The sequence below is a fragment of the Pelophylax lessonae genome (genome assembly GCF_965119305.1).
Source record: "Pelophylax lessonae genome assembly, chromosome: 4".
Taxonomy (NCBI): Eukaryota; Metazoa; Chordata; class Amphibia; order Anura; family Ranidae; genus Pelophylax; species Pelophylax lessonae.
Window position 1 is genome coordinate 630,620,258 of NC_138771.1, and position 25,809 is coordinate 630,646,066.

At 40.8% G+C, this 25,809-nt stretch overlaps 1 protein-coding gene across 1 annotated transcript in view; it reads right to left on the reverse strand.

The window, feature by feature from the left end:
• Positions 1–248: 248 nt before the first annotated feature.
• Positions 249–25,809, reverse strand: part of LOC309552859 (uncharacterized protein) — a 50,549-nt gene continuing 24,988 nt past the window's right edge. Inside the window, exons 6-11 of the mRNA XM_082253770.1 lie at positions 15,661–15,688; positions 12,696–12,736; positions 9,933–9,964; positions 5,384–5,431; positions 4,634–4,699; positions 249–437 (exon numbers count right to left, since the gene is read on the reverse strand). Of these exons, the coding sequence (XP_082109896.1) occupies positions 318–437; positions 4,634–4,699; positions 5,384–5,431; positions 9,933–9,964; positions 12,696–12,736; positions 15,661–15,688 (335 nt within the window). The 3' untranslated portion in view covers positions 249–317. The remainder of the gene's footprint in view (positions 438–4,633; positions 4,700–5,383; positions 5,432–9,932; positions 9,965–12,695; positions 12,737–15,660; positions 15,689–25,809) is intronic.

The window sequence follows — 25,809 nt, forward strand, 5'->3', positions numbered from 1 at the left end:
TGGTGGGGGTGGGGGGGCTGGAGCACCACTTTAAAGTGGTGGTGGTGTGGGGGAAGGGGGGGGGGGCACTACACTGTTTTGGTTTGTTTGCACCTGAAATCCATTTAGTTCAGGGGTCTCAAACTGGTGGTGCTCCAGCTGCTGCAGAACTACAATTCCCATAAAGCATTGCAAGGCTGACAGTTACAAGCATGACTCCCAAAGGCAGAGGCATGATGGGACTTGTAGTTCCGCAAAACAGCTGGAGGACCACCAGTTTGAGACCCCTGATTTAGTGGATTTGAACTCAAATTTTAGTTGGGCTCTAAAATTAAATCCTATATATGGGCTGTATTGACCACGTCCGCATAGACAACCTCCTCGCTGTGCTTCGGGCGCTGAGCTCGGCTTTTATCGTTCAGTTTGGTTTCATCCAGTTTGGCATAAAGCATTTTATCCTGCGGAAAGAGGAAAGTTGAGTTAAGTCAACACACATTCTATACAACTCATCAAAAATAATACAATTATCATCACCTCCACACACATGAATGGAGACTGGACAGATGGATGAAGGTCTTCATTCATTTAAAATTTATAAATGATGGGGTATTTGAAAGTAAATTACATTGCCTGGCCACAAAAATAAATAAATAAAATTGGGACACCAATGCATGGGACTGGCGGCTCCAATTGCCGCCGGCCACCCGCAATCGCTCCCCGCTGAGAGAGAGAACGGTCAGCTGTTGTAAACACAGCCGACCGTTCTTCTCTCTGGAATGATCACAGAGCCCCTGTGATCCTTATATAGGATCACAGGTCTCTGTGATCATTTCAAAAGCCCTGCCCCCATGCAGTTAGAAACAATCCCCCAAGGCTTATATTTAACCCCCTTGATCACCCACTGTGTTAACCCCTTCCCTGCCAGTGTCATTATTACAGTAACAGTGCATATTTTTAGCACTGATTACTGTAGTAATGTCACTGGTCCCCCCAAAAGTGTCAGAAATGTCAGTTAGGGGTCCGACGCAATGTTGCAGTCCCACTAAAAAATCGCCGCCATTACTAGTAAAAAAAAAAAAAAAACAATAAAAATGACATAAATCTTTCCTGTAGTTGGTAACTTTTATGCAAACCAATCAAAATAATTTTATTGCGATTTTTTTTTTTTACCACAAATATGTAGCAGAAAACAAATTGGCCTAAAATTGTAAAAACATTTGATTTTTTTTAATTTTTTTTTTTTGGGAATGTTTTATAGCAGAATGTGAAAAATATTGTTTTTGTTCAGAATTGTCTTTGTTTTTTGTTTATAGCGCAAAAAATAAAAATTGCACAGGTGATCAAATATCACCAAAAGAAAGCTCTATTTGTGGGAAAAAACGGACATCAATTTTATTTGGGTACAGCGTCGCACGACCGCACAATTGTCTGTTAAATTAACGCAGTGCCGAATCGCAAAAAAATGGCCTGGTCATGAAGGGGGCAAATCCTTCCGGTCCAGAAGTGGTTAAAGAGGTTGTAAGCCCACTCTGTTAACTTGTACCTATAGGTAAGTATATGATAAGACTTACAGTACTTATACGTACTGTAAATATCTCCTAACCTTGCACAGTTTAGGAGATATTTACATTTCAAGCAGCCGATGACGTCATCAGCGCATGCGCTCTGAAGGAACGGCCACCTGCGCTGTTCCTTTAGAGCACTGTGCCATGAACGGCGTCTCCTGTGCGCATGTGATGTCATCACGCCTCTGGCCAATCAGATGGACAGAGAACGTGAAACAGGAAGCAGGAAGGCCGAACATGTTGGCCGAGTCACTGGTGAGCAGGCGGCACTGCAGGGGCTTTGTTCTAAGGTAAGTATTTCATAATAAGCTAGTATGGGATGCATACAGGGATGCATACAGTACTAGCTCATTATGCCTTTGTCTTTCAGGTTTTTTTTTTTCTTCTGAGGTTTACAATCTCTTTAAATTGTATAAAAATATATTAAATTAAAACCTGCGCTAAAATATATGTGAACCGGTGTTACCTGAAGCAGCTGTTCACTTATGCAAAAGCCAAGATGGAATAAAACATTCTAAAACACAGCGCTACCAGAAAAGTGATAAAAGTGATAGATATAATCCTTCAATAAATAAATATGTAAAAATCGAATTCATAGATCAAATTCATAAATATAAAGTGCACTTAATGCACTTTATACTTTACTTTGACTTATATATATATATATAAATATATATATATATTATATATATACATACATATCAATAATACATATATAAAGAAATTTCACAATATATCAAAAATTCTAAATGCTAAAGTGAAATTGTGCAAAATAAAGTGCAGTCCGAAAAAATATAAGTTCACAGAGTTGCCAAATAAAGTGCTGGACAAAAAGTGCTTAAAGTGCTCCACACAGTGATAAGTGCTCCAAAACGACCCTTTTGGGGATCCACTCACCAGATGCTAGGAATAATCAAGCCTCAAAAGCAATAAGTTCTCCAAGGTAGCCCAGGGAATGGATGGATCAGCACACCACTAAGCAAGCCTCCAAATTTAGATATTAGCCCCCTCTTGGTTAGATGCTCAAAAAAAGAGGGAAGGAGCCAGATATAGTGAAGCCCGCAAGAATTTATTTAAATCAATATAGTTAAAAAGCTACTCACAAAAGTAGAAGTATCAGACAGCGTTTGAAAACACCACATCAAAGCATATCTTGCGTCCACTTCCGGGATCTCTAGCTGGCATGCATTCCACGAGTAGGCGGAAGTGACGTCGTGTGGTTAAGCCGTCCGCAGGAAGTACGTCGACGCGTTTCGCCCGCCTATAATGGGCGTTATCATAGACATCTCTTTAAATTATTTGATTTCCCTGTCTGTCCTCCTTCCTGTTTAGTACTAGCTAGTTCAGTCCTAGCTAGGCCCTCCCTGTTTCTTCCATGTCAGTGTACAGAGGCACAGCCTCATACCAACGGCAATGACAGTTCTGGGCAAGCAAGTATGCCCGACAACCGTCAAGCACAGAGTATACCAGTACCTGATGAGAGAAGCCCAGTGACTTCAGAGAGGGCTAAAGGAATCCTTGCACCAGGGCCAGTCTTCACCCGTAGTGATAGATGTTCAAAACCACCTATGAGACTTAAAGCGGTTGTAAACCCGAAAATTAAAAAAAAACCTGCAAGACGAAGGCATAATGAGCTAGTATGAATCGCATACTAGCTCATTATGTATTACTTACCTTAGAACGACCCCCGGACATCACTGCGGGCGCTGCCATGATCCCTCGGCGTCTCTTCCGGGTTCGGCGGCTCCGGCGCTGTGATTGGCCGGAGCCGCGATGACGTCACTCCCGCGCATGCGCGCGGGAGTGATTTTCCGGCAAGCTCCCGGCAAGGAAAACTGAAGGTCCCCCCGGACCTTCAGAGCGCATGCGCCGCTCACGTGAGCGGCTGCATGCACTGCAAATATCTCCTAAACCGTGCAGGTTTAGGAGATATTAATTGTACCTACAGGTAAGCCTTATTATAGGCTTACCTGTAGGTAAAAGTGTCAAAAAGCGGGATACTACCGCTTTAATCTATAGAATGTGTTATTACTGTGTCTCTATCGAATTTCACATGTTCATTCATTAATACTAAAAGGGGGAGATGTTATGGATGATATGTTTCTTTAAATGCAACTCTATGGTGCATCTCTGTTGTACTACTTCCTGTGTTGTGGTTCCTGTTGGCTACTTCAGTAAAGCATGGCTTCTGTACAGTAATGGCTTGTGCTGTCTCCTTGCAAATGTCACATCAAACATACTTCACAGAGACAGGCCTTAGGAAAGCCATTGTCTTCTTACACTTTAACCTCTTCTAGACTGAAAGGTTTTACCCCCTTAATGACCAGGCCTTTTTTTGCGAAACAGTACTGCGTTGCTTTAACTGACAATTGCGTGGTCGTGCCCTGCTGTACCCAAATACCATTGATTTCCTTCCCCCCCCCCCCCCCCCCCCATAAATAGAGCTTTATTTTGTTGGTATTTGATCATCTCTGTGGTTTTTATTTTTTGCACTAAAAACAAAAGAAGCGACAATTCTGAAAAAAAAAAAAAAAAAATGTTTTACTTTCTGCTATATAACACAGCCAATAAGAAAAATTCAAAAATCAATTTTTTTCATCATTTTAGGCCAATTTGTATTCTGCTACATAGTTTTGGTAAAAAAAAATCCCAATAAGTGTATATTGATTAATTTGCGCAAAAGTTATTGCGTCTACAAACTAGGTTATAGATTTATGGCATTTTTATTTATTTTATTTTTTTTATTTTTTTTTTACTAGTAATGGCTGCGATCAGCGATTTCTAGTGGGATTGTGACATTGCGGCAAACAGGTATGCCATTTCGCGTAATGGAGCCGATCTGCCACAGTAAAAGTATGCAGCAAGTGGTTAAAGGATGAGAAAAACATCCTCTGTACAGCAATTGTCTGAAGCAAACATTTGGTTGGATTGAATATTTGTGTTATTGGAGAGTTAAGCTGCCTGTGGATGGTGCCAAGTCAGCAGGTTACCATGCTGTCTGGACAGACTGGGTCTAAGGAGGTGTGTCAATGCATAAAGTGGCATTTGAAACAGGACATCCCCAATGCCAAGTATCATTCAGTACTTACATCTTCTTCATCCTCCACAGTTCTTCCCAAATTATCATTGCCAACCACTGGGACCTCATCTGGCATCTGAAAGCAAAAAAGTAACTTATTTACATTTAAATACCAACATGGATGTTCTAAGATTTTCCTTAAAGTGTGTCTGAACCGAAAGCCAAATTGAAGTGTATCAGTCCTTAGATGTACTGGCTGCATTATATAACTACGGATAGCTATAGCATTATCTGGATAAAGGAGAGCTTTTGCAGATATGGTGGCTGCATAAGCTTTCTTTTTTTCAGGCTAAGTAGATTATTTGCGAGTACAGAATAATAACTGTTGATCCTGCCAGAAATCCAGTATCCTTGTAATTTCCTGTGCACTGAACTGAACTGAACTTAACTGAACAGCTATCTTCCATGAACTACAAAACCAATCCACTCTAGGAGAGGGAGATATTTTTGTTTTCAAAATCAGAAGAGCAGCCTAGGGGTGACAACACTGCTTCTTCATACACATAGTGCAATGAATATGCCATAATGTAAAAATTATGGATGAGAATAAGAAGACATTTGACTGGCACCATCATCCCTTAAATATCTAAGATTACCAAAAAAGCATATTTTGGATGGAATTTTCAGGGTGCAGAATTGTCACAGACCATAAAAGCTGTTAACATAGTACATTTTATTTACACTTATCATTAAAAACTTGATGTAACAATACTGTATACATGTTTATAGGAAACCCATCCCTTCACATATGATCTTTTACATGTTTCGCCATCATGGCTTCATCAGGAAGTACATGTAAGAGATGCAGCTGAACAAAAGAGAAAATAAGAATTAAAAAATAATACAACTTAAATATGAAATTAATCATATACATGCAGTATGTTCCGGAAGACAGTCAAACTCACCAGGATGGTATCAATTCCTCAAAATCACAACCAAGACAACACACTATATTTCAGATGGAACAATAAATAGTTGGGGGGCGAATTGGCCATCTGAAATATAGTGAGTGGGCTTGGTTGTGATTTTGAGGGATTGATACCATCCTGGTGGGGTTGTCTTCAGAAACATATGTGTATGAATCATTTTGTATTTAAGTTATAGTATATGATTTTAAATTGATATTTTCTCTTTTGTTTAGTTGTATCTCTCTCTTACATGTACTTCCTGATGAAGCTATGATGGTGAAACACGTAGAAGACTATATGTAAAGGGATGTTTTCCTATACCCACAACATGTATACAATCATATACATGAAAAAAAAAAAATGCCACATGTAATAAATAGGTGAAGCAACAACAATAAATGGATTCAATATGTGGAATAGGGAATCCACATATCACAGTGTTGAAACTATAATAATGTGACCAACGTGACTAAAAAAAATGTGAATATCCAGCAAGATAAAATAAAAAGAACAGTCCAAATACAGCAGTGCAAAAAGCAATGTATAAAGCAATATATATAATGTCCAATAAAAGTGTATTAGGGGAGTCCCTTCACCAATAGTGACCAGTAGTAAGTAGTAAGGGAAGACCTGGGCAGAGCCACGGAAGGTGGCGGGAGGGGGGCATCCCCTCCTGCTCGCTGGGATAATGGGCGAGCGGCTGTTATCTGCTGATAGCGGACCGCGGGCTCTAAAAAATGGCACTGGAATAGCGAAAGTGTTTAAACTGCTGTGCATATACTGTGTGTGTGTATGTGTATATATATATATATACACACACACACATATATATGTACAATATATTACAAAAGTGAGTACACCCCTCACATTTTTGTAAATATTTTATTATATCTTTTCATGTGACAAAATGACACTTTGCTACAATGTAAAGTAGTGAGAGTACAGCTTGTATATCAGTGTAAATTTGCTGTCCCCTCAAAATAACTCAACACACAGCCATTAATGTCTAAACCACTGGCAACAAAAGTGAGTCCACCTCTAAGTGAAAATGTCCAAATTGGGCCCAATTAGTCATTTTCCCTCCCCAGTGTCATGCCACTTGCTAGTGTTACAAGGTCTCAGGTGTGAATAGGGAGCAGGTGTGTTAAATTTGGTGTTGTCGCTCTCACTCTCTCATACTGGTCGCTGGAAGTTCAACATGGCACCTCATGGCAAAGAACTCTCTGTTACTCTACATAAAGATGGCCTAGGCTATAAGAAGATTGCCAAGACCATGAAACTGAACTGCAGCACGGTGGCCAAGACTATACAGGGGTTTAACAGGACAGGTTCCACTCAGAACGGGCCTCACCATGGTCGACTAAAGAAGTTGTGTGCATGTGCTCAGCATCAAATCCAGAGGTTGAGAAATAGATGTATGAGTGCTGTCAGCATTGCTGCAGAGGTTGAAGGGGTGAGAGGTCAGCTTGCCAGTGCTCAGACCATACGCCGCCCACTGCATCAAATTGGTCTGCATGGCTGTTGTCCATGCACACAACTTCTTTGGTCGACCATGGCGTGGCTTGTTCTAAATGGAAACTGTCCTGTTAAACCGCTGTATGGTCTTGGCCACCATGCTGCAGCTCAGTTTCAGGGTCTTGGCAATCTTCTTATAGCCTATGCCTACTTTATATAGAGCAACAATTCTTTTTTTCAGATTCTTTGACATAAGGTGCCATGTTGAACTTGCAATGACAAGTATGAGAGAGTGACACCAAATTTAACACACCTGCTCTCCATTCACACCTGAGACCTTGAAACACTAACGAGCTTGGACATTTTCACTTAGGGTGTACTCACTTTTGTTGCCAGCAGTTTAGATATTAATGGCTGTGTGTTGAGTTATTTTGAGGGGACAGCAAAGTGTCATTTCTTCAGTGTTATCACATGAAAAGATATAATAAAATATTTACAAAAGTGGGAGGAGTGTACTCACTTTTGTGAGATACTGTGTGTATATATATATATATATATATATATATATATAGATATATATATATATATATATATATATATATATATATATATATATATATATCTATATATATATATATATATATATATATATATATATATATATATATATACATACAGTGCCTTGCGAAAGTATTTGGCCCCCTTGAACTTTTCGACCTTGTGCCACATTTCAGGCTTCAAACATAAAGATATAAAACTGTAATTTTTTGTGAAGAATCAACAACAAGTGGGACACAATCATGAAGTGGAACAAAATTTATTGGATATTTCAAACTTTGTTAACAAATAAAAAACTGAAAAATTGGGCGTGCAAAAATATTCAGCCCCTTTACTTTCAGTGCAGCAAACTCTCCAGAAGTTCAGTGAGGATCTCTGAATGATCCAATGTTGACCTAAATGACTAATGATGATAAATAGAATCCACCTGTGTGTAATCAAGTCTCCGTATAAATGCACCTGCACTGTGATAGTCTCAGAGGTCTGTTTAAAGCGCAGAGCATCATGAAGAACAAGGAACACACCAGGCAGGTCCGAGATACTGTTGTGGAGAAGTTTAAAGCAGGATTTGGATAGAAAAAGATTTCCCAAGCTTTAAACATCCCAAGGAGCACTGTGCAAGTGATAATATTGAAATGGAAGGAGTATCAGACCACTGCAAATCTACGAAGACCTGGCCGTCCCTCTAAACTTTCAGCTCATACAAGGAGAAGACTGATCAGAGATGCAGCCAAGAGGCCCATGATTACTCTGGATGAACTGCAGAGATCTACAGCTGAGGTGGGAGACTCTGTCCATAGGACAACAATCAGTCGTATACTGCATAAATCTGGTCTTTATGGAAGAGTGGCAAGAAGAAAGCCATTTCTTAAAAATATCCATAAAAAGTGTTGTTTAAAGTTTGCCACAAGCCACCTGGGAGACACACCAAACATGTGGAAGAAGGTGCTCTGGTCAGATGAAACCAAAATCGAACTTTTTGGCAACAATGCAAACGTTATGTTTGGCGTAAAAGCAACACAGCTCATCACCCTGAACACACCATCCCCACTGTCAAACATGGTGATGGCAGCATCATGGTTTGGGCCTGCTTTTCTTCAGCAGGGACAGGGAAGATGGTTAAAATTGATGGGAAGATGGATGGAGCCAAATACAGGACCAATCTGGAAGAAAACCTGATGGAGTCTGCAAAAGACCTGAGACTAGGACAGAGATTTGCTTCCAACAAGATAATGATCCAAAACATAAAGCAAAATCTACAATGGAATGGTTCACAAATAAACATATCCAGGTGTTAGAATGGCCAAGTCAAAGTCCAGACCTGAATCCAATCGAGAATCTGTGGAAAGAACTGAAAACTGCTGTTCACAAACGCTCTCCATCCAACCTCACTGAGATTGAGCTGTTTTGCAAGGAGGAATGGGCAAAAATTTCAGTCTCTCGATGTGCAAAACTGATAGAGACATACCCCAAGCGACTTACAGCTGTAATTGCAGCAAAAGTGGCGCTACAAAGTATTAACTTAAGGGGGCTGAATAATTTTGCACGCCCAATTTTTCAGTTTTTTATTTGTTAAAATAGTTTGAAATATCCAATAAATTTCGATCCACTTCATGATTGTGTCCCACTTGTTGTTGATTCTTCACAAAAAATTACAGTTTTATATCTTTATGTTTGAAGCCTGAAATGTGGCAAAAGGTCGCAAAGTTCAAGGGGGCCGAATACTTTCGCAAGGCACTGTATATGAATATATATATATATATATATATATATATACTGCCTGGCCAAAAAAAAGTGGCCACCTGGAATTAACTAAGCAACTAACTAAACTAAGCATGCAGTATTTCTCCTATTGGATAATTACTGCATGTGCCCAAAGAATGAGATCAGCTGACTACCTAAAAATACTGAATTACCAGGTTATTCCATCAATGGATTTTTTCTTCCCTGATGGCACGGACATATTCCAAGATGGCAATGCCAGGATTCATCGGGCTCAAATTGTGAAAGAATGGTTCAGGGAGCATAAGACATAATTTTCACACATGGATCGGCCACCACAGAGTCCAGAACGTAACCCCATTGAGAATCTTTGGGATGTGCTGGAGAAGGCTTTGCGCAGTGGTCCGACTCTCCCATCATCAATACAAGATCTTGGTGAAAAATGAATGCAACACTGGAGGGAAATAAATTGTGTGACATTACAGAAGCTTGTCGAAACAATGCCACAGCAAATGTGTGCCGTAATCAAAGCTAACTAAACTTTTTTTTTTTTTTTTTTGGTGACAACTTTTTTTTTTTTTGGCCAGGCAGTGTATATTGTGCAGTATATATACATATATATAATTTATAAACATATATTTTGATAAGAATGTTACAGGTACTCACATTTGAGCTTGTCTGTTTACTTGACTCATCACCTGGAAATCAAAAAATTAAGACTAATTTAAAGAAATGTCCTCCGTACATTGGAAAGGTATTCAGTTAAAGTGGATCTTCACTGCATCTGAGCACTACAAACCAAAAACACGATCTAATTCATTTTTAATATTCAAAGCAATCTCCCCCATCCATCCATGTCTCTATGCTCTATTTTGGTGAAAAATCACTTTGAATAACACCCCCTAGATTTTCCGGTTGTGCTCATTTTAAGTAAGGCCAAATGATTTATGTAGCATTTACTTCCTGCCCTAAGCTTAAGACCCTGCTCACACCTGAGCGTTTTTCAACTCATAAAACGCTCATCTCTGAAGTCTCAAAACGCCCCACAACAAGAAAAATTCCATTAATTTCAATGGCCCCTGTTCACATATGAGCGTTTTGTCACCTGAAGCAAAACACCTGAAGCTCAAAAAAAGTACATGAGCTTATTTTTTGGCAGATTACAAGCGTTTTTGTTAGATGTCAATGCCTGCCTCCAAACACCTGCAAAAACGCCTGAAAATGATACGCTCAGCAGCTATAAAAATTGTAGCTGCTGACTTTTAAAAACAGCCACTCACCTTTCCCACGGTCCAGCGGTAAGCTTACCCCACCAGTCTTCTTCCTCTGTCCTCCCTTGACGGTGCCGGCATCTTCACTATGGGCACCCGGCCGTTGCACGTCACATTCTGTATTGGTGGATGTAGTCTTCCAGTCAGTGTCCCAGAAGACTTCTGGGGGGAGGAAGGAAGAACTTCCCACGGCACTGGGAACGGAAGTGAGAGCAAGTACCTGTCAAAATCGGGTACCCCCCCCCCTCCTCAAAAGTGCCAATTGTGCAAGAGGAGCGGGGAATGAGTCCTTAAAGTGGAGTTCCACCCAAAAGTAGAACTTCCGCTTTAGGTAGTCCTAACCCCCTGACATGCCTCATTTGACATGTCATTTTTTTTTTGTGGGGGGGAGCGGGTACCTAGTTTTGACAGGTACCCCCTTCCACTTCCGGTTGGAGCGCTGCGGCGCCCTGAGCGGAAGTTCTCCTCTCCCCCTCCCTCCCTGCAATCTTCTGGGACATGTCAGAGGTCCCAGAGGATTGCCGGCCAATCAAGACGCACAGTGCATACCCAGCTGTGAAGCCACAAGCTGTCACAGCCGGGTGCCCACACCAGTGATGCCAGGGCCGCTGAGACCAGAGGGAGACTTTTTGTAGCTGCTGACTTTTAATAAAAAGGCTGGAACTCCGCTTTAAGGCAGAACTTCCCCTTTTGGGTGAGTGTACTAAGCTGTGAAAACCCCTCCTCCCCTTCTGAAGACTCCTGGGGTGTATGACATCATTTACCTGAGCATGAAACCAGAAAGTAACTGAAGAAATGTAATAAAAAAAGTTTATAATGAGTAAATATGATATACTTTCCTATATATTTACTAATGCTAGCAGCATAAGGATTGCAAATAATCAATGTTGATTGGGAGAGTGAAGCTCCACTTTAATATTGTGGTTTAGGTTGTGAAATAATATATTGCTGTATTGTTGAGAACTAAATATAATAAAGCCTGATTGACATTTTAGTTTAAATCAGTTAACTAGATTCTGGAGGCATTAAAACAAAAATGTGCAAAGTTGTCTTCCTTTTCTTTAGAAAGCAGCCACACCCGGAGAAGAAAAGCCTGCGCCCTGATGTCTCTGTAAGGAGCCACATGCACAGATAGGGAGGGCAAGAGAGGCGAGGCACTGCTCTAACTCTTTTACCTGTAGAAATTTTTCTAACTTTAGCTACTGAGCATTGTAAACATATTTTTTTTTTCTTAGCAAAACAGACAGGAAGAGCTTTAAAAATAAGAAATGGAGCTCCATCTGCTGAAGGAAAATGATGATACAAAATATTCATGTTATATTTTATATTTACTTGATTACAAAATAGGAAAAAATCCATGAAACGTGTTATATTTAGTGATGATCATAATGAATACATTGAAAAAATTCCAAAACAATATAGCTTTTCTTTAAAGCGGTATGAATCCCAAAAACAAAAAAAAGTATTATAACGCAGCTTCCCAATTCTTAGACGTGTTGGTTGCATTTATTTTCTTACAGGCTTTTTTCCTTTATTTTCACCTGGGGATCAGGCCAGTAAAGCTGGACATAGATGGATTGAAATTTGTTTGGTTGAGCATTGACCGGACAGATTTTGGTCCATGTGTGGCCACTGCATTTGATCAGTAGTGGATCTACTGATGAAATTGTGTTAAACTGCCCTGTCGGATAGAAGCCACTCAATCAGTGTCTAAAGCCAATGGCTGCAGCACTGTACTGTGTATTCTGACAGCGGGGGAGTCTCCATGCTGTCAGAATACAATAGCGCAGTGGGAAGATTTCCCCATACACCTGGAATGTTTGGATGGGAGAATTGGTTGAGTTTTTTGTTAAGCCCGCTGGCTGAAGAAAAAAAAACTGAGCCATGTATGACCAGCTTAAGTCTGTCATTTAATAGACTAAGCTGTCCAGTAAATGGGATAGTTACAGAGATGAGACAAATCCTTTACCACCGACAGAGGTGCTTACAATGATCAGCTTTTATTCTTTAATATAAACGCTTATCTCAAAAAGAAAAAAAAAAAGTTACTATATATACAGTACATATACTGTATATTACATTTTTGATTTTGGGTTTAATATCTCTTCATATTAGGTACACTTTTGATATATACGTTCATATAGGTTCTTTGCCGTACCTTTTCCTGGATCCTGGATGGTGTTCATCAGATGTTCAGAACTAAAACAAAAATAAGTATGTCAGACTCCGCACAATGAAGCAAAATGCACACCAATAAATGTTGCGTAAATAAAAAATATGAAAAATCCCCAGCACAGACTAAAATAAGCAAATCAAACAATAAGTTGAATGCCAGGCACCATCACCTCAATATTTGCCTCTGCTGTGTTGCTCTGTCTCACTTATATGTATTTCTTTCTGTTTTGTATTGAACTGCATCAGGTTAGGTTTGGTTCTGTAGTATGCTGACATCTAGTAATAGTTTTGGAACACTACAACTTGTTTACTTATGAGATTTGGTTTTTCCCTCTGTCCTTCCCTCCTGTTTAATGTAAGTAAGTTCAGTCCTAGCTAGACCCTCCCTATTTCTTCCTTGTTACCTCAGTCAGTGTTAGTATTTTGCAGAGACAGGGCTTAGGAAAGTCACTACATTCTTACACTTTAAAATACTGGAAAAACATTTCCTGTGCGGCATTTATCTGAAGTAAAATTGCATCAACTTCTGTGCCTTACTGAAGAGTTAGGGTCCATGTACACGGGACGTTGTTAAAAGTCCCTTTGAATGCTGGAATTTTTAGGACGTTTGAAACGTCCGTTCGGTCGCGTTTGTACCTGCGTTTAGCGGGCGTTTGCGTTTAGAACCGTTCCTAGAGGTCAAAAAAATTATTCCCCTTTAAAATGGAAAAACGCGAACGCCAAACGCAGGTCATCGCGTTCGGTCGCGTTCGGACGCGTTCGGTCGCGTTTTTGTGTTTGAAACGCCGGGAAACACACGTTCGAACGCAAATAATTGCGTTCTAAAAAAAGTCCCTGAACGCAACTGCCCGCAAACGACCTGGTGTACATGGACAGATAAGATAAAATGTAGATGGGTTCAGGGGCTTCTAAAAAAAACGCCCAACTGCTCCTAAACGGCCATTTCCAGCGTCCCGTGTACATGGAGCCTTAAGCTGCCTGTGGATGGTTCCAAGTCAGCAGGTTGTAGGCGGGTGTAACTTGTATTCATAACTCAATCCCAGTGGGAGAAGGTCCACCTTGGAACACTCACGAATTCCAACAGTGTGCAGTAAAGCAGTTTTCAGGTGAACTGACAGTGCTCGTTAGGAGGGGCAGAATGTGGCCTGGCCATCTCGTGCCCAAGCCAGAAAATTTCTAGAGAAGTTGCAAACCCTACGCTTTGCCACTAAAACTGTCCCGGACAGATGGATAACCTGTCCCTAAACTACCCACTTGCAAATGTGCACCAAAACCTGGGGGGGGGGGGAGGACCTAAAAAGACTCTGCTGCCCAAGATGGCCAAAGGGTCACCAGGACACAGTAGTGCAGTCAATCAGAATAATGTCTCCAGGAACCAGGAAACCACAGAGAACCCCAGTTTCCCCTAACTTCCTCTCCAGGCTGTAGTGCCACTCTGGTCGGGCACCACCTTCAGTGGAGGAAGGAGTCTGCACCTGCCTATAAGGTGACCCTACCGACTACACAGACTTGGTCTAAGGAGGTATGTCAATGCGTAAAATGTCACTGGACATTTAATTTCTGCCTTCCTCATACAGCTGAAAAATAGTTGTTTTCGTTTCTCTGATGTACTTCTGGCTCCCACTGACATCAGCACTGCAGGTGTGGTAGACACCAATGGTGGTATTATTTCTCCATCTATGCTTGGTTTTGCCCAGTGATGAAGCTGTGGTCATTTGTTTTAGTGTCTCTATGAACTGGCTCCTGTGTCAGCTGCACATCATTGCCCTGGACTGGCAACCTGATCATGAAAACAGTGGACCATGTCTGGGCTATGTGTGTCAGCACAGCTGCTTGTAGCACTATTTTTTTTTTAATCATTAATACCCTGCACCTTAAATACACTGCTCAAAAAATTTAAAGGAACACATTTTAATCAGAGTATAGCATCAAGTCAATTAAACTCCTAGGATATTGATCTGGTCAGTTAAGTAGCAGAGGGGGTTGTTTTCAGTTTAAGCTGCTTTGATGTTAATTAAATTAACAACAGGTGCACTAGATGGGCAAGAATGAGACAACCTCCAAAACAGGAATGTTTTCACAGGTGGAGGCCAATGACATTTTCCCCCACTTATCTTTTCTGACTGTTTTCACTAGTTTTGCACTTGGCTAGGGTCAGTGTCACTACTGGTAGTATGAGGCCATACCTGGACCCTATAGAGGTTGCACAGGCAATCCAACTCCTCCAGGATGGCACATCAATACGTGCCATTGCCAGAAGGTTTGCTGTGTCCCCCAGCACAGTCTCAAGAGCATGGAAGAGATAACAGGAGACAGACAGTTACTCTAGGAGAGCTGGACAGGGCCGTAGAAGGTCCTTAATCCATCAGCAGGCCCGCTATCTGCTCCTTTGTGCAAGGAGAAACAGGATGAGCACTGCCAGAGACCTACAAATGACCTCCAGAAGGCCACTGGTGTGAATGTCTCTGACCAAACAATCAGAAACAGACTTCATGAGGGTGGCCTGAGGGCCTAACGTCCTCTAGTGGGCCCTGTGCTCACTGCCGGGCACTGTAGAGCTCGATTGGCATTTGCCATTGAACACCAGAATTGGCAGGTCCACCACTGGCTCCCTGTGCTTTTCACAGATGAGAGCAGGTTCACCCTGAGCACATGTGACAGACGTGAAAGGGTCTGGAGAAGCCGTGGAGAACCTTATGTGCCCGTAACATTGTTCAGCATGACCGGTTTGGTGGTGGGTCAGTGTACGTTGTAATAAAGGTGTAATAAGTCTAACATAGTAGCTACATAACAACTTCAGCCTTTGACTTATGTACTTTGCTGTTAACTGGAGTTCCACTTTAAGCCATAATTGTTCAAGAAAATACAGCCCAATAATGTGAGATCAGAACAAGGAGGTGTAGATTGAAAACCAGAGAGGAGTAAGGATCTGTGATTATCACACTTACGTATTTCCTTTCTTTTTGCAGAGAAGACCTGCAAGAAATAAACAGGCAAAAATTATTTTTAAGGCAAAAGAAAAAACTAGCGCAAATTCTTATATAACCCAAACCTGGCTGGGATGGACTGCTAATATCCTTTAAACCACCATATGAAAAATAAATAAATATTTCCAAAAGTGCTAGTGCAATGGTGTAGATATCACATCCACAATCAAAATATATATTGTGCTATTGTAAAAAAAAAAAAAAAAAAAAAAAAATTATATATATATATATATATATATATATATATATATATATATATATATATATATATATATATATGCGTATCGTAAACATATACCAGCTGTCTGACACAGCTGAGAAAAGTGCAAAAATAATGTATTATAGAATTAGCCTGTATGCTGGAAATTATATGCGAAGTGCAAATATGTGAAAATATGTATATATATATATATATATATATATATATATATATATATATATGTGTGTATAAATAGAAGACTATTTATAAAGACATCATATAGCTGCCTATCACAACCATATAAAATGCAAAAAAAGACATATTGTGAAAATGTCCCACACACTGGGAATTTTGTGCAATATGCAATAAATAGATTATATTTTATATATTTATATGAAAACTGACAACTACCTGATAGTGTGTAAAGTGCAATCCTACTATTCAGATACTGAAGTGTCAAGAAATGTGAAAGAAAAAAGAAAAAGAGGAAAAAATGTGCTATGTATAAAAAATGTTATAAAGTGCTAATGCTAATGTGACCTTGATGTAGAATATATCCTAAATATTATGGCAAGTCAAAGATTTTAACAAACATCAACTCCAAAAACGACACCTGAGATTAAGCTGAATAAATTATTATCAAATAATAAGTCCAAAATTCAGTCCATATGATGCATAATAATTACTGACAGGTGATAGAAAGTGCAAAACGTGCAGCAGCAGTGCCAATATAGACAATAATGTGCTTTCAGTGTCCATGCGTGGAGATCCCACCATCCGTGCAGAACCTTTTCCCCTAAATGGACTCACCAGAAAACCAGCTGGTAAAACCAGCACTCTCGCTTACAAAAATCAATCTCCAACTTCAAGGTGTAATTCAATACCCTGCTCAATCCTGCCGATGGTCCCGTTCATTCAAGAAGGTAACCCCACAGATGAGAAGATTATATTGAGGGGAAGGAGAGAGACAAAACCCACATAGTGTAACTCCGTATAAGAATAATTTATTAAAGTAAAACTGGTTACATTCAAATAAATAGTGTCTACCCGACACTAGAATATCCGGCATATACACAGTGCAGCAAACCTCCTGGCTGTCTCCAACCTAGATTTGAGCTTGCCTGTACTGACTGCGGTGTTTCTCTTTCAGTGTCCTAAACCTCGCCCTACTAGTTTCGTCGCTAAGACGTCTTTCCAGAGCGGTACCACCAGAAGGTTTTACTCCCTTAATGACCAGGGCATTTTTTGAATGGCAATTGCATGATCATGCAACACTGTACCCAAAAAATATATATATATATTTTTACACAAATAGAGCTCACTTTTGGTGGTATTCAATCACCACTGAGTTTTATATGAACAAAAAAATGCCAAAAATGTTTAAAAAAGCATATTTCAGTTATAAAATTTCCAAAAAAATAATTTGCCTTCATAAATTTTGGCCAAAATGTATTCTTCTACATTTCTTTGGGAAGAATAACCCACATCAGTGTATAATATTTAGTCTGTAGGAAAGTTATAGAGTCCACAAACAATGGTATAGACCAGGGGTCTCCAAAAATTCTAAGCAAAGGGCCATTTTACTGTCCTTCGGGCTTTAGAGGGGCCGGATTGTGGAAATTGGGAGTAGAAAATGCCCCAACATCAGTGCTTCATCATTGGATTTAATGGAACAAATAGTGCCCCATTGTTGGTATCAATGAAACAAATAGTGCCCCATTGTTGGTATCAATGAAACAAATAGTGCCCCATTGTTGGTATCAATGAAACAAATAGTGCCCCATTGTAGGTATCAATGAAACAAATAGTGCCCCATTGTTGGTATCAATGAAACAAATAGTGCCCCATTGTTGGTATCAATGAAACAAATAGTGCCCCATTGTTGGTATCAATGAAACAAATAGTGCCCCATTGTTGGTATCAATGAAACAAAAAGTGCCCCATTGTAGGTATCAATGAAAGAATAGTGCCCCATTGATGGTGCAAAGTTATCCGAATAACGCTACTTCTTGGTGTCAATTGGTGAAATAGTGCCCCAAGGGCCAGATAAAGGCAAGCAAAGGGCCACATCCAGCTCATGGGCCACAGTTTAGAGACCCCTGGTATAGACTGTATATCTGAGAATTGATCAATCCAATCTAATTTCTGGAGGCCCAAAAATGCCAGGACAGTATAAATATGCCCCAAATTACCCTTTTTTGGAAAGTAGACAGTCCAAGGTATTTAGTAAGAGGTATGGTGAGTTTTTTTTTTTTGGTGTTGTTATGTCACACTCTAATACCATCCACCGATGCTTGGATCTATAAAAACACCAAAGCTGCTGAATCCAAAATGCAATATAAGCCCTTAGTAAGTATAGTAATCAACTCTATACAGCAGTATTGGTCCGTGTATACAAATCTATGTGGATAGAACTAAAAAATAAATACAGTATATATTATACCAGGGCTTGACAAATTTGCTTTGAATCTAGAAGCCAGCTAAACAACTTAGGAGCCATTTTTTTTTAACTAACAAAGCTTACATGTGAAACATGAAACATGCTCCCAAAGGTGCAACCGTTTCCCAACCATTTTTTTGCACACGTATAAAAAATAATTTTAGGCCTGAATATTACATAAAACCCCAAAACATTATATATTTTCTGAAAGCAGATACCCTAGAGCAGGGCTGCTGTTAGAAATTGCGGGGCCCCGTACAGACTACCTGGCAGGGCCCCCTCAAGAAAATATTAAAGATATATTTAGCTAAAATTACAACAAAATCACTATTATCAGACACAAATATAACAACTCGCATAATTCCTGCTAAATCTAAAAAAAAAACTATGTTAACCGGTTGCCGACTGCGCACAGTATATTTACTGCGGCAGTCAGCCCCGGCCAGGCAGAGTGACGTAGATCTACGTCACTAGCCTGTCACCGGGTTTTGAGCCAATAGCGGGCGAGCGCGCGCCCGATGAGGCGCGCGCCCGCCTCGGCTCGTTCACAGAGGAGTCCGGGCGTGTGACCGGCGGACCTGATGTCCGCCGGTCACACTACGATCGTCGGTAGAGCGGGAGAAAGGCGGGTGGCTTATGTAAACAAGCCACCTGTCATTCTCCCCTGTGTAAAAATGGAGATCAGACGATTCTACTTTGTAGAACCGTTGATCTCTGTTTTTACAATAGGAGACATGTCCCATCACAGTTAGAAACACGCCCCTAGGACACACTTAACCCCTCCCTGTCCAATACAGTTAACCCCTTCCCTGCCAGTGTCATTTTTACAGTAACAGTGCATATGTATAGCACTGATTACTGCAGTAATGTCACTGGTACCCCCAAAAGTGTCAAAAATGTCAGTCAAGGGTCCGATCTGTCCGCCGCAATGTCGCAGTACCGCAAAAAAAAATCGCAGATCGCCGCCATTACTCGTTAAAAAAAAACCACCAAAAATGACAAAAATCTTTCCCTTTGTTAGTAAACGCGATAACTTTTGCGCAAACCAATCAAAATACGCTTTTTGCGATTTTTTTTTTTACCAAACATATGTAGCATAAAACAAATTGGCCGAAAATGTTAACAAATTTTGATTTTTACATTTTTTTTTTGGGGAATTTCATATAAAAAAATGTGAAAAAGTGGTTTTATGGTAAAATTATTTTTTTAAGGTTTCACACTATAGCGGTCTTCCTCTATTTCTTTCTTATGTTGCATGACTCTATATGATTATAACACCAGCAAGAGGAGAGAAAAGGATTTGGTCAAAGTGTATGGTCTTTACCACTCTGTAAGAAGCTTTTTTTACTTAGCTGTAATGGGTGGTCACATAAATCTAATGGGTTTTCTGTGTTGGTGGATCTCTGGAGCGCTGCGTTATTTGCCTGCATGTATTCAAGAAGTGAACACGAGAGCACTTTTATGGGATCCATTAAATAGGGACAATGTATCAAGGGAATATAGCCTGAATTTGTTGCAGATATCTGCACTACCACAATTTTTTTTGTGGAATTTTGATAAATCGACACTTTATTTTTGCAATTTATTGTAAAATATATATTTATTTTTTTAGGTGTGTGCACGTAGATGTGTATACACGGACCAATAGCTCTGTATAGAGTTGATTAATATATGTTTTTTCACAATTGTTTGAAAAAGTAAGAAATAAAATACCATTTTTTTCCACATTTTTTTTTTTTTTTTACATACTGTCACCAGTGTAGTGCAGTGTCATCATATAACTGGTGTGGTGTTGATAAGGGATACTAACTGGTGACAGTATGTAAAAAAATAAAAAATAAATAATAATAATAATAAACTTTTTTTTCTTTTTTTTTCAACATTTGTAACTATATATTTTTTTTTACATCCTGTCATCAGAGTAGTTCAGTGTCACCATAGTGACACTGTACTATTCTGGGCGAGGGGATCAGGGATTTTTTTGTGTTGTTTACACTATTATTGCTTATAACAGTGCTGATCACAGTGCTGATGGCTTTCATTCATGACAGCTTGCTTATTGTTGTGATCTGTGATTGGCTACAACTAATCATATGGTGCAGGGTGCTCTGATTGGCCCAGGTACCATGTGGCAACTGTAGGTCAATAACAGCATCACAATAGTAAGCAAGCTGTCATTATTGGAAGCTATTTACAGTAATAGAAGCCCTTTAATCATGTGATCGCTTTGATTAGTCATAGCAATCACATGATACCCCGGCCACTCACAGTGACCGGGTATTGAGCGGTGTGACCTGCTGCGTCCACTGGTCACAGGACCATGCCTGTAGCTGTCGCTCATCTGTAGTAAATGTACTGTGGGTGGGTGGCAAATGGTTATATCAATTCCTCCCTGCATGCTCAATGACCACCATTATAATCAGAGATACATGCCTTTAACAGTTGCAATTATTGGTCAGTGCCACAACATTATCTCCACTCTTCAGTGGTGGTCTGTGACAGTAATATTATACCCCCCCCCCCTTCATTGGTAGTCATAGTTAATAACATTAAATCCGCTCTCTCTTTGTGGTCAGTGGTAGTAAAATTACATTTCCTATTTTTAAGTGGTCAGTGGAAATAGCAATAAATGCTTCCTTCATTAGTGGTCAGCACAAAGAAATTGGCCCGCGGGACTTTGTATGAGGTACATGCTCAGTGGCTGGAAATGAATATCATGCACAATGTATGAATAAAAATTGATTTTATTACATAATGTATAAAAATGACAACATCTCTCATTCTTTTCACCCTGCATATCACTTTCTATCACACACGGTTTTTCTCCATATTTCTTGGCTTTTGGGCTTCCCCTCCTTCTCCTCTTCTTCTTTCCTTTCTTCCTTTCCCCCCTCTTTCCCTCCCCCCTCCCCCCTCCTCCTTCCCTTTCCTTCCCCCTTTTCCTCTCCCCCTTTTCCTTCCTCCTTTCTTCCCCCCCCCCCCTTTTTCCCCTCCTCCCCTCATTTTCCTTTCTCACTCTCCTCACACCCCTTTCGGAATTCCATATTTCCGTCACACCAGCCCTTCCCACCTGGTACAAATCATACCAGTGTATTACCACTGTGAGCACATATGCCACATTTTCACTACTTTGTTTATATATATATATATATATATATATATATATATATATATATATATATATACACACAACAGGTTTGCAAGGCCTTTTCCTCACACACATACTTCCCTGCCATGGGCCCCCCTCTCTGTTTGCCGGCACTCTGGGACCCTTCAGCTCCCGGGTCAGACATGATGCCCCGCTGCCATATAGGAGTCCACTTTTGCCATTTGAGCCTTTCTGCAGAAGCTGTGTAGGAATGCGGCGCCGCACCGGAAGTGACAAGATTGGCCGGTGAAGGCGCATTCTGGGAGAAGAAGACGCGGAAGAGGACGCAGAAGAGGATCGCGCTGGCTTCAGCTGCCCACAACAGAGATAGCAGCGTTGGAGAAGAAATTTTATAAGTGAGTATTTCTTCTTGCAGGTAAGTGCGAACCGGGACAGATCAGAGGCTAGCCATTGTGGAATGTACTAGCCCTGACTGTCCCGGGGGTATGTTCATTGAAAAAATGTTTCTGTGCCCAGAACTCCGCTTTAACCCAAATGTCACTCCTATGGAAACTAAACTGCAAGTGAGCGATCGAGTGGACACACCCTGCCTGTTAAGTACTGGGAATGCTTTTTTGGGATGTCTTCTGCTAAACCTGGGTTTGATGAGGTAGGTGAAGATTGTATGTATGTCCAGGTGGCCTCTGGGCTCTATAGTGCAGTCAATCTTGATTACCTATGTACAGCCTGTTAATAGGAACTTGCCTCATAGACGATAAGTTGTGCAATTGTGTATTTTCATCAGTTTGTTTTTCCCTCCCCATTGGCTCCAGGACGTGAGGGCTAATATGCAATCAATACTAATAGTCGCTGTAATATATGGTCCCGGAGCCTGCCCGAGAAGGGATTTTTCCTTGCATGCGCAGTTATCCAGACAAGTAATGTAAGGTCTGTATAGCCCTGAAAAACCCTGTGGTGAAACGCGTCAGTTTGAAGACCTGCACTACATATTTGAGAAAGAGAGTATGTTATTAAAGCGCTCACAGGGGGTGCTGCTCTCTATTATGGCTGCTAGTAGAGGCAAATGGTCAGGCGGGGTTCAGGCAGGACACTGGTACTTAGACGAGTTGTCAGCTGGAACAGCCTTGGGGGGGAGTAGGGCTCAAATGCCTGGAGGCTGAGAGTGTTGGGCTGACCCCGGGTGTAAGGGGGGAGGGGGGAGTCCTGGTGTGGACGATCCACTGTTCAGTGGGTGGATGAGGATGGGTTGCACTCCGGGCTGCTCTCCGGGTAAGCGAAGCAGCTCAATGTTAATCATAAAAGAAAGGGGGAAAAAAGCGCCAGTAGAGTGCAGTTTTAAAAGAAGGAAGTTTTATTAAAAAAGGAACAGGTGACTCGATAATGGACTCACTTCAGTGCAGTCACTGTGGTGCCCTCCCTGGTGTTGGTCAGTTAGCTCGGTGCCTGCTCTGGGTCCTGATGCGGTCCAATCATCCGGGAGAAGTCCGGGGTCTCTCAGGCGACTTCCGGGTCGGATCGGCATAGGAGATGTGGAGCGTTGTGGAGGCTTCTTCCAGCTGCGTCTGACGTCACGGGGTGTCTGGGCTTTGGTGGGCGTATCCGGGCGTCACAACATGTTTCGGAGCATGCGCAACATGCCGCTGGCGGGCATGCGCTCTCCTTTGTCAAGTGTGACACTTGACAAAGGAGAGCGCATGCCCGCCAGCAGCATGTTGCGCATGCTCCGAAACATGTTGTGACACCCGGATACGCCCACCAAAGCCCAGACACCCCGTGACGTCAGACGCAGCCGGAAGAAGCCTCCACAACGCTCCACATCTCCTATGCCGATCCGACCCGGAAGTCGTCTGAGAGACCCCGGACTTCTCCCGGATGATTGGACCGCATCAGGACCCAGAGCAGGCACCGAGCTAACTGACCAACACCAGGGAGGGCACCACAGTGACTGCACTGAAGTGAGTCCATTATCGAGTCACCTGTTCCTTTTTTAATAAAACTTCCTTCTTTTAAAACTGCACTCTACTGGCGCTTTTTTCCCCCTTTCTTTTATGCACTACATATTTGGACCTTTGTATTCCCATATATTCCTAATCGGAATATTTTTAACTTATATTGATTTGTCTTTATGTAAATGATTTTTACATTTTTCTTGGATTTAATAAAAAGTATACATTTTATATAATGTTGATTATCCCTCCGTTTGTGGCCTTAAAAGTCCAATTTTTTATTTTATTTTTTCAATAAACTGCAAGTGTGGTCCACACTTCCATTAAATCTAATAGATAGAATTACCCTTGGTAAACACCCCAATACATATTTAAATCAGTCACTGTGTTTATTCACAGGAAGTTTTACCAACAAACTGACTATGTTTTGAATTACACCCAACCATGCATTGCTAGATCTGCACTACAACCATCACCTGCAGATGGTGGCCTTGCTTATCCTAGCTTTTAAAAATGTTTATTGGCCTTCCATTTGGCATTTATACAAAAGTAGTTGACTTTCCTCAGTGATATTATTAAGCCCTTGCTGCAACTTGGTGCAAATTTATAGATGACCATAAATTCCCTTCTAGAAATTTGGATTTGCAGCTCCATTATCATCCAAAGTACTTCTTCTTAGTATCTTCAATGCCTTTATATTTAGCTCCTATGCCAGAAATATGTTTCCATTGGTTTATTTTTATGCTCATAAACCAATAATTGTTTACAGGAAAGAGCCTCACACTTTGGACAGTATGATTTCCGGTAAATTGGTTAATGATGCTGTTGGGGTTTAGGTGAACATTCCCATCCAGGAGAGCCAAACAAGTTTACTAAAATCTGGGCTTTGTAGCTGGAGCATATTGAAAGATGTGCATTGTGGTATTTTATGGTAGACATATCTATTATTTTTCAGTGAATTTTACAGCTAGGTTTGTGAGTGGAACGAAAGTATATATTAATTACTTATGGACCGGAAGGATTTACCCCCTTAATGACCAGGCCATTTTTTTGCGATTCAGCACTGTGTTACTTTAACAGATAATTGTGCGGTTTTGTGATGCTGTACCCATATAATATTCATGCCCTTTTTCCCCCCACAAATAGAGCTTTCTTTTGGTGGTATTTGATCACCTGTGCGATTTTTATTTTTTGCGCTATAAACCAAAAAAGCGACTATTCTGAAAAAAAAATTTTGCTATATAACATTCCCCCCAAAAAAAAAAAAATGTAAAAAATCTAATTTTTTTAATCCTTTTAGGCCAATTTGTATTCTGCTGCATATCTTTGGTAAAAAAAAAAAAAAATCACAATAAGCGTATTTTGATTGGTTTGTGCAAAAGTTATCGCGTCTACAAACTAGGGGAAAGATTTATGTAATTTTTATTTTTTTTTTGCTAGTATTGGCGGCGATCTGCAAATTTTAGTGGGACTGCGACATTGCTGCGGACAGATCGGACCCCTAACTGACATTTTTGACACTTTTGGGGGGACCAGTGATATTACTACAGTAATGAGCGCTAAAAATATGCACTGTTACTGTAATAATGACACTGGCAGGGAAGGGGTTAACCCCGTGGTGATTAAAGGGTTAAGTGTGAGCCTAGGGGAGTGTTTTCTAACTGTATGGGGGAGGGACTTGTGAAATGATCATAGAGACCTGTGATCCTATATAGAAGGATCACAGGCGCTCTGTGATCATTCCAGAGAGAACAACGGTCTGCTGTGTTTACAACAGCTGACCGGTGTTCTCTCTCAGCGGGGAGCAATCGTGGGCGCCCTGTGGCAATCACGGCTGCCGGCCCCGTGGATCGGCATCCCCGCTGCCCCCAGGATCACTCCTGCAAACCGACGTACCCATACGTCGATTCGCACAGCCGAGCCAGCCTGCCGCAGTATATCTGCGGCAGGCAGGCGGTCGGCAAGCGGTTAATAAAAACAAGTGGGTAAAATGCAGGGAACCAAATTTTGTATAGGATATTATATCAGTTTGCAGTGACTTTCTGTTACACCCGTGAATAGATGGCTAACCTGGTCTGGAAAATAAAGAATGAGAAAGGGGGACTATCAAAGTATAACTAATGGCAATATATATATATTGTTTTTGGATAGAACGGAGATGGATTAAAAAATCAATTTTTATTGCGGTCTGTGCCCCCGTTAGGGAGTATCACCCTCTCTATTTACCATTATCATTGAAAGTAAAAGAAAATCCCACATTTTGGGGTGTCCCCAGAAAAGTAATAGAGGGGAAATCTTCCAATGGCACACATCCCAACTTTTTGAGATGGGAATGAGGGACACCAATTAGCAAATGTGTGTAGTCATAGGATACACCCCCTGCCACGCCCCCTTAAAGCAGAATTATACATAAAAA